The sequence below is a fragment of the Eucyclogobius newberryi genome, unplaced genomic scaffold (genome assembly GCF_026437365.1).
Source record: "Eucyclogobius newberryi isolate DKJ021-1_F unplaced genomic scaffold, fEucNew1.0.hap1 SCAF_2, whole genome shotgun sequence".
In the NCBI taxonomy this organism is placed as follows: domain Eukaryota; kingdom Metazoa; phylum Chordata; class Actinopteri; order Gobiiformes; family Gobiidae; genus Eucyclogobius; species Eucyclogobius newberryi.
Window position 1 is genome coordinate 52,572,846 of NW_027315834.1, and position 10,557 is coordinate 52,583,402.

At 44.0% G+C, this 10,557-nt stretch overlaps 1 protein-coding gene across 1 annotated transcript; it reads right to left on the reverse strand.

Moving 5' to 3' along the window:
- Positions 1–4,865: 4,865 nt before the first annotated feature.
- rnf224 (ring finger protein 224) lies at positions 4,866–5,442 on the reverse strand. Its single transcript, XM_072454857.1, has 2 exons — positions 5,248–5,442; positions 4,866–5,170 (listed from the first exon to the last, which is right to left on the reverse strand). The coding sequence occupies exons 1-2, from the start codon at positions 5,434–5,436 to the stop codon at positions 4,883–4,885; spliced, it is 477 nt and encodes a 158-aa protein (XP_072310958.1). The 5' UTR covers positions 5,437–5,442; the 3' UTR covers positions 4,866–4,882.
- Between the last annotated feature and the right edge of the window lie 5,115 nt (positions 5,443–10,557).

Consider the following 10,557-nt stretch of genomic DNA (forward strand, 5'->3'; position numbering starts at 1 on the left):
AAGATGGATGGATGGCTGGATAATAACTCCTTATTTGTAAAAACCTATGAAAGTCCTGCTTCTCTAGGTCAAATGATTCTTTCAGCTCCTCAAAGCTCTTCAAATGATTCTCCTTTACAATCTGGTCAAAGACCTTTAAACCTTTTGTCGTCCAGACTTTAAAGCTTGATTTTGTGCTGTAGGTGTGACATTTAGATCATAAGCTGACCAATTTAAGATTTTAACATCTTTTTTTAGTTTGTACTTTTTGATCAGCTCCGTGTTGCAAGAATGGACACCCAAGGGATCTCACCTCCCCCAAATGACTTAGGGCCTGCACAGGAACATAGCAAGTAATTTTATGTTCCCTCCAATTAATTGTAACACCATGAAATGTTTCTGATTGTCTAATAAATCGGGCCAATGGTTCCAAATACAAAACAAACAGGAGGAGAGACCAGGGCCCTGTCTGACCCCTCTGTCCAGAGTCAGTGTATCTGTCATGTGACCATTAATTTTAAGTCTTGACCATCGTAAAGAGCCCCAATATTTTTTTTTATAATTAAATTGTTGATTTTAAATTTCATTAGCAGTTTAAATAAATATGGCCAAAAGAATCAAACGCCTTCTCAGAATCTAAACGAATGATTACAGCTTTGTTTCGATGTTTTTATCCAAACAGACTCTTCTGATCGGAGACGGGGCGATAAGTCACGTGACGCATGAAAAGATAAACACACATTATTTTCCCAGCGCCGCTGTTTCTGAGATAACGTCACTTCTTCCAAATGTTATGGCTGAACATGGAGGAGCTAAACAACTGATTGTGCTCGTGGTGCAGAGGATGTACGACGAGAACAAACTGAAGTTTAGAAAAAAGACTTCTTGAACTTATTTGACGTGTTTGATAAAGTGAAAATCAAAACATCGACAGGAAGAGAAACAAGTTTAGCTGCTTCAGCTGAACACATGGCTGTCCAAAGAGTGTGCAGAGGAGGGGTGAGGGTGCAGAGGAGGGGTGAAGGTGCAGAGGAGGAGTGAGGGTGCAGAGGAGGAGTGAGGGTGCAGAGGTGCAGAGGTGGAGTGAGGGTGCAGAGGTGGAGTGAGGGTGCAGAGGAGGGGTGAGGGTGGAGAGGAGGAGTGAGGGTGCAGAGGTGCAGAGGTGCAGAGGTGCAGAGGTGCAGAGGTGGAGTGAGGGTGCAGAGGTGCAGAGGTGGAGTGAGGGTGCAGAGGAGGAGTGAGGGTGCAGAGGTGGAGTGAGGGTGCAGAGGTGGAGTGAGGGTGCAGAGGAGGAGTGAGGGTGCAGAGATGGAGTGAGGGTGCAGAGGAGGGGGTGCAGAGGAGGGGTGAGGGTGCAGAGGAGGAGTGAGGGTGCAGAGGTGGAGTGAGGGTACAGAGGTGGAGTGAGGGGGCAGAGGAGGAGTGAGGGTGCAGAGATGGAGTGAGGGTGCAGAGGAGGGGTGAGGGTGCGGAGGAGGGGTGAGGGTGCAGAGGAGGAGTGCGGGTGCAGAGGAGGAGTGAGGGTGCAGAGGAGGGGTGAGGGTGCAGAGGAGTGAGGGTGCAGAGGAGGAGTGAGGATGCAGAGGAGGGGTGAGGATGCAGAGGAGGGGTGAGGGTGCAGAGGAGGGGGTGAAGAGGAGGGGTGAGGATGCAGAGGAGGAGTGAGGGTGCAGAGGAGGAGTGTGGGTGCAGAGGAGGAGTGAGGGTGCAGACAGAAGGATGAGTGTATCGCGTTTTCAGAGCTGTTTGTTCTTAGATCAAACTATTTTCGCATCATATTCACAAAAGTGAAAGTTTGAAACAATCCGGAGCCTCAAACCGCTCACTTTTCAGTATTTCGTGGATTAAAAGCTCCTCACTCTCCAGCTCCAGCCTGAACTAGCCTAGCCGCTAGCATCATGGCTCGATCTACCTTTACCTGTTTAAGCTGTCATATGTCGAGTCAGAACCCTGGCTCCTTCTCTGACGACAGGTGCAGAACCCTGGCTCCTTCCCTGACGACAGGTGCGTGAAGTGCAGTAGTTTTGGTTGCCAGGGTTACGGAGTTAGAAGTGCGGATCCGCTGTTTAGAGGAGCTAATGTCCAGCTACAGTCAGGTATTAGCTCGAGGGCTACCGGACCACGCTACAGGGCGTAGCATTAGCATTAGCAGTAGCAGTAAGGCCGAGCTCAGCCCCTCAGCGTCTCCCGTGCAGCCGGGACTAGACCAGGAACAGAATAGGGACCAATTTGTGACAGTTCGGAGGGGACAAGGCGCTAAACGCCGAACCTTAGAGCACCGTGAGCGTCACGTCTATAATAGGTTTTCTCCCCTCAGCGATCACACGCCTGCTGAACACACTAGAGAAACTCTTGTAATTGGGAGTTCTATAGTCAGAGACGTGAAGCTAACAGCAGCTAGCGTTAGGTGTTACCAGCTGCTGCTAGCGTTAGGTGTTACCCGGGGGCCAGAATGGGTGACATCGAAGGAAATCTTAGGATCTTAAAGCAGAGTAGACAGAAGTTCCGTCGAGTGGTGATTCACACAGGCGGTAACGACGCCGGCTGAGACAATCAGAGGTGCTCAAAGTTCAAGTAGCTGCGGTGTGTGAATTAGCGAAGTCGATGTCAGACACTGTAATATTTTCTGCCCAATCGGATCAATGCTGAACTGAACAGCCTCTTTCAGCATCAACAGCTGGTTCTCTAGATGGTGCCCTCAAAACAACGTAGTCTTTGTTGATAACTGGAGTGGGTTTTGGGTAAAGCCGGGGCTCCCACTTCGGAGGGTACATCCCTATTAGTTTGGAATTTGACCGATACTCTTAGTCGTGTTAAGTGACCATCCAGGGATGAGCCCCGGGCGCAGAGCAGCAGTGTAAGACACTCTGTCGCTGAACTCTCGCCCGCTCTGTCACATGTGAAGTGTTCAGATTCAAGACAGATAGAGACTGTGTGTGTCCCTTGTGTCACTCGTGTCCCTCGTGTCCCTTGTGTCCCTCTTGTCCCTCGTACAAATAATGCCAAAAAGTCACATCTCAGAAAAACTATTTCAGGCTCAGACCAAATAACTTAAGGAAAATAACAATCACAAATGACACAAATAAACAAATGAATAAACACGTAAAATGTGACTGATCAACATAAGAGCAATTTCTTCCAAATCGCTCTTAGTTAATGAATTAATTAGTGACTATAACATAGATCTTCAGCTCGAACTGAAACGTGGCTTCAACAAGATGATTATGTCAGTCTAAATGAGTCCACCCCACCCACCCATGCTAACCCCGCCCACCCATGCTAACCCCACCCACCCATGTTAACTTTCAGACCGCCAGGAGCACAGGCCGAGGTGGTGGTGTGGCAGTGATCTCACACTCAAGCGACTCATGAGTCCTAAAATTATTTAAAGCCTCATGTGTCAATCACGTGTTCAAATATGAAAAACCAAAAAGGAGTTTTGTTCATAGCTCTCTCCCGACCTCCTGGTCCCTACTCAGTTTTTTAACAGAGTTTTCTGACTTTAGATCAAACTTAGTGTTAGCCTGGGATAAAATAGTTATAGCTGGAGCCTTTAATGTCCACGTGAACGTGAGTGATGACTCTCTCAGTAATGCCTTCAGCGCCTTGTTAGACAGCATTGGTTTCACTCAGAATGTAAATAAACCGACTCACAGTCATAAGAACACTCTGGCTCTTGTCCTCACGTATGGAACAGAGATTAGTGACCTCATTGTCTCACTCAAAACTCTATATTGTCAGATAATTTCCTAATTACCTTTCAGTTTATTCTTAAAGATCATCCATTTGCGCAACAAGAGCCAAAATCAGAAGAATCCTGCCTTAAAGTGAAGCTGAAAAACGTCTCCTGCATTTGTAAGGTCTAGATTAGACTGTAACTCCTGCTCGCAGCAGGTCCTAAAAGCTCCATAAAAAGCTTTAACTGGTTCAAAATGGCCTACTCAGAGTACCTCTCCTGGATGAATGAGGGACTACACCGACTCCGCCCCCTTGTTGTTTTCTCTTGTTTCAGATTCAAATTTAACGTTGGGTGGAGCAGATTCTATTAGAACTACATTTCCTGTGTTTTCAAGGCGTGTTTCAGTTTAAAACATAAAATCAAGGGTTAGGGTTAATCAATTATAAGAAGAAATACATTTATTAATTAAGAGTGATTTGTTACATAAGGATCTGACGTTTAGCACAGCCGGGCCCCGGGTTTGTTTGAAATCATTCCTTCCACCGTCTGATGACGTCCCCAGTCGAGGTCAACACCTCCACCCACATCATAAACGGTATTGGTGAAGCACTGCTTCCTCCTCCTGAGGCTCCAGGGCGTTGCCCCGGTAACACCGAACCGGGCGTCGTAACTGGCCTTGTTATTCACTCGTCATGAGGGGCCCCTAAACCCCTCTTGGACCTGTTTGCTTTGGGAGATCCTTCCGGGGACACATAGCCTCTGACAGCAGCTCCGAGGCTCATTCAGGCGCCAGGTGAAGGTTCAAACACGGGGAAATCATGCTTTATTAAAAGTCAAACATTTCACAAACTGAAATACAGGATTATACATATATTTATGTTTAAATATCTAATAAATCAATCGATAATAATATAATCTTTATCAAAAATAGATCAATAATGTCACAAGCAGACAGGTGCAGACAGGAGCAGGAGAGAGAGACAGTGGCAGAGACAGGAGCAGTGACAGGAGCAGAGACAGGAGCAGAGACAGAGACAGGAGCAGTGACAGAGACAGGAGCAGAGACAGGAGCAGAAACAGAGACAGGAGCAGTGACAGGAGGAGAGACAGGAGCAGAGACAGAGACAGGAGCAGTGACAGGAGTCGAATTGAGAGTTGAGCCTCAGCCCCACCCCAGCTGCTATAGCCCCACCCCCTGCATTCTCAGTCCCACACCTTGCAGCCTTAGCTCCGCCCCCTGCAGCAGAGCCAGCAGCACAGCCAATGGGAGCGCTCAGGGTCATCTTGGTGGAAGCGCGGCTCGGCCAATCCGCCGTGAGTCCAGCCCTCGTCCTGGTAAATCTGCCACAGCTTCCCATTGGTCGGCTCATCCTCTTCGCGATTTGCCGGAGTGGGCCGAGGGGCGGGGCCAGACTTCACAGCCAAAAACAGGGCGAGGTCCAGGTCCAGTGCAGCAGCGCCACCTTTAGGACGAGGAGTGTTTTGTCTGCACTGAGGACACGGAATCCAGGACTGCAACGACAAAGACAGTGAGACGTCTGAAAGTGCTTTAGCTGTGGTTTAGCTCTGGTTTAGCCATAAGTTCTGACTTGTTCATTGATGACCATGTGCAGTCTCTTGAGGCAGCTTTGGCAAAAGGTGTGGCCACAGTGCAGTCGTCGTGGTAACCTCGTCAAAAGGTCGTAAACGCCAAAACACACGATGCACAGCGGCTCCTGCCTCGGCCGTGTTGCCAAGGTAACTACCGAGGGCACTTCCTGTGGGGTGTCAGCCATCATCGCTGCGTCCTGCAACGGGATAAAAATCAAACACACAACCTCAAGAATCCAAAACAACCTCAAGAATCCAACACAACCTCAAGTATCAAACCCACAACCTCAAGAATCCAACACAACCTCAAGTATCAAACCCACAACCTCAAGTATCAAACCCACAACCTCAAGAATCAAACACAACCTCAAGAATCCAACACAACCTCAAGAATCCAACACAACCTCAAGAATCCAACACAACCTGAAGAATCCAACACAACCTCAAGAATCAAACACAACCTAGAGAATGAAACACACAACCTCAAGAATCAAACACACAACCTCAAAAATCCAACACAACCTGAAGAATCCAACACAACCTCAAGAATCAAACACAACCTAGAGAATGAAACACACAACCTCAAGAATCAAACGCACAACCTCAAGAATCAAACACACAACCTCAAGAATCCAACACAACCTCAAAAATCAAACACACAACCTTGAGAATCCAACACAACTTCAAGAATCCAACACAACCTCAAGAATCCAACACAACCTCAAGAATCAAACACACAACCTCAAGAATCCAACAAAACCTCAAGAATCAAACACAACCTCAAGAATCCAACACAACCTCAAGAATCCCACACAACCTCAAGAATCCAACACAATCTCAAGAATCCAACACACAACCTCAAGAAACAAACACACAACCTCAAGAATCAAACAGACAACTTCAAGAATCCAACACAACCTCAAGTATCAAACACAACCTCAAGAATCAAACACAACCTCAAGAATCCCACACAACCTATAGAATCCAACACAACCTCAAGAATCCAACACAACTTCAAGAATTAAACACGACCTCAAGAATCCAAATCACAACCTCAAGAATCAAACACACAACCTCAAGAATTAAACACACAACCTCAAGAATCCAACACAACCTCAAGAATCCAACATAACCTCAAGAATAAAACACACAACCTCAAGAATCCAACACAACCTCAAGAATCCAACATAACCTCAAGAATCCAACACAACCTCAAGACTCCAACACAACCTCAAAAATCAAACAAAACCTCAAGAATCCAACACAACCTCAAGAATCCCACACAACCTCAAGAATCCAACACACAACCTCAAGAATCCAACACAACTTCAAGAATCAAACACAACCTCAAGAATCAAACACAACCTCAAGAATGAAACACAACCTCAAGAATCCAACACACAACCTCAAGAATCAAACACACAACCTCAAGAATCCAACACAACCTCAAGAATCCAACAAAACCTCAAGAATCAAACACAACCTCAAGAATCAAACACAACCTCAAGAATCAAACACAACCTCAAGAATCCAACACAAAACCTCAAGAATCCAACACAACTTCAAGAATCAAACACAACCTCAAGAATCAAACACAACCTCAAGAATCAAACACAACCTCAAGAATCCAACACACAACCTCAAGAATCAAACACACAACCTCAAGAATCAAACACAACCTCAAGAATCCAACACAACCTCAAGAATCAAACACAACCTCAAGAATCAAACACAACCTCAAGAATCAAACACAACCTCAAGAATCCAACACAACCTCAAGTATCAAACCCACAACCTCAAGAATCAAACACAAAACCTCAAGAATCCAACACAACTTCAAGAATCCAACACAACCTCAAGAATCCAACACAACCTCAAGAATCCCACACAACCTATAGAATCCAACACAACCTCAAGAATCCAACACAACTTCAAGAATTAAACACGACCTCAAGAATCCAAATCACAACCTAGAGAATGAAACACACAACCTCAAGAATCAAACGCACAACCTCAAGAATCAAACACAACCTCAAGAATCCAACACAACCTCAAATATCAAACCCACAACCTGAAGAATCCAACACAACCTCAAGAATCAAACACAACCTAGAGAATGAAACACACAACCTCAAGAATCAAACACACAACCTCAAGAATCAAACACACAACCTCAAGAATCCAACACAACCTCAAAAATCAAACAAAACCTCAAGAATCCAACACAACCTCAAGAATCAAACACAACCTCAAGAATCAAACACACAACCTCAAGAATCAAACACACAACCTTGAGAATCCAACACAACTTCAAGAATCCAACACAACCTCAAGAATCCAACACAACCTCAAGAATCAAACACACAACCTCAAGAATCCAACACAACCTCAAGAATCAAACACAACCTCGAGAATCCAACACAACCTCAAGAATCCCACACAACCTCAAGAATCCAACACAATCTCAAGAATCCAACACACAACCTAAGAAACAAACACACAACCTCAAGAATCAAACACACAACTTCAAGAATCCAACACAACCTCAAGAATCAAACACAACCTCAAGAATCAAACACACAACCTCAAGAATCAAACACACAACCTTGAGAATCCAACACAACTTCAAGAATCCAACACAACCTCAAGAATCCAACACAACCTCAAGAATCAAACACACAACCTCAAGAATCCAACACAACCTCAAGAATCAAACACAACCTCAAGAATCCAACACAACCTCAAGAATCCCACACAACCTCAAGAATCCAAAACAATCTCAAGAATCCAACACACAACCTAAGAAACAAACACACAACCTCAAGAATCAAACACACAACTTCAAGAATCCAACACAACCTCAAGTATCAAACACAACCTCAAGAATCAAACACAACCTCAAGAATCCCACACAACCTATAGAATCCAACACAACCTCAAGAATACAACACAACTTCAAGAATTAAACACGACCTCAAGAATCCAACACAACCTCAAGTATCAAACCCACAACCTCAAGAATCAAACACAAAACCTCAAGAATCCAACACAACTTCAAGAATCCAACACAACCTCAAGAATCCAACACAACCTCAAGAATCCCACACAACCTATAGAATCCAACACAACCTCAAGAATCCAACACAACTTCAAGAATTAAACACGACCTCAAGAATCCAAATCACAACCTAGAGAATGAAACACACAACCTCAAGAATCAAACGCACAACCTCAAGAATCAAACACAACCTCAAGAATCCAACACAAAACCTCAAGAATAAAACACACAACCTCAAGAATCCAACACAACCTCAAGAATCCAACACAACCTCAAGTATCAAACCCACAACCTGAAGAATCCAACACAACCTCAAGAATCAAACACAACCTAGAGAATGAAACACACAACCTCAAGAATCAAACGCACAACCTCAAGAATCAAACACACAACCTCAAGAATCCAACACAACCTCAAAAATCAAACAAAACCTCAAGAATCCAACACAACCTCAAGAATCAAACACAACCTCAAGAATCAAACACACAACCTCAAGAATCAAACACACAACCTTGAGAATCCAACACAACTTCAAGAATCCAACACAACCTCAAGAATCCAACACAACCTCAAGAATCAAACACACAACCTCAAGAATCCAACACAACCTCAAGAATCAAACACAACCTCGAGAATCCAACATAACCTCAAGAATCCCACACAACCTCAAGAATCCAACACAATCTCAAGAATCCAACACACAACCTAAGAAACAAACACACAACCTCAAGAATCAAACACACAACTTCAAGAATCCAACACAACCTCAAGAATCAAACACAACCTCAAGAATCAAACACACAACCTCAAGAATCAAACACACAACCTTGAGAATCCAACACAACTTCAAGAATCCAACACAACCTCAAGAATCCAACACAACCTCAAGAATCAAACACACAACCTCAAGAATCCAACACAACCTCAAGAATCAAACACAACCTCAAGAATCCAACACAACCTCAAGAATCCCACACAACCTCAAGAATCCAAAACAATCTCAAGAATCCAACACACAACCTAAGAAACAAACACACAACCTCAAGAATCAAACACACAACTTCAAGAATCCAACACAACCTCAAGAATCAAACACAACCTCAAGAATCAAACACACAACCTCAAGAATCAAACACACAACCTTGAGAATCCAACACAACTTCAAGAATCCAACACAACCTCAAGAATCCAACACAACCTCAAGAATCAAACACACAACCTCAAGAATCCAACACAACCTCAAGAATCAAACACAACCTCAAGAATCCAACACAGCCTCAAGAATCCCACACAACCTCAAGAATCCAAAACAATCTCAAGAATCCAACACACAACCTAAGAAACAAACACACAACCTCAAGAATCAAACACACAACTTCAAGAATCCAACACAACCTCAAGTATCAAACACAACCTCAAGAATCAAACACAACCTCAAGAATCCCACACAACCTATAGAATCCAACACAACCTCAAGAATCCAACACAACTTCAAGAATTAAACACGACCTCAAGAATCCAAATCACAACCTCAAGAATCAAACACACAACCTCAAGAATTAAACACACAACCTCAAGAATCCAACACAACCTCAAGAATCCAACACAACCTCAAGTATCAAACCCACAACCTCAAGAATCAAACACAAAACCTCAAGAATCCAACACAACTTCAAGAATCCAACACAACCTCAAGAATCCAACACAACCTCAAGAATCCCACACAACCTATAGAATCCAACACAACCTCAAGAATCCAACACAACTTCAAGAATTAAACACGACCTCAAGAATCCAAATCACAACCTAGAGAATGAAACACACAACCTCAAGAATCAAACGCACAACCTCAAGAATCAAACACAACCTCAAGAATCCAACACAAAACCTCAAGAATAAAACACACAACGTCAAGAATCCAACACAACCTCAAGAATCCAACACAACCTCAAGTATCAAACCCACAACCTGAAGAATCCAACACAACCTCAAGAATCAAACACAACCTAGAGAATGAAACACACAACCTCAAGAATCAAACGCACAACCTCAAGAATCAAACACACAACCTCAAGAATCCAACACAACCTCAAAAATCAAACAAAACCTCAAGAATCCAACACAACCTCAAGAATCAAACACAACCTCAAGAATCAAACACACAACCTCAAGAATCAAACACACAACCTTGAGAATCCAACACAACTTCAAGAATCCAACACAACCTCAAGAATCCAACACAACCTCAAGA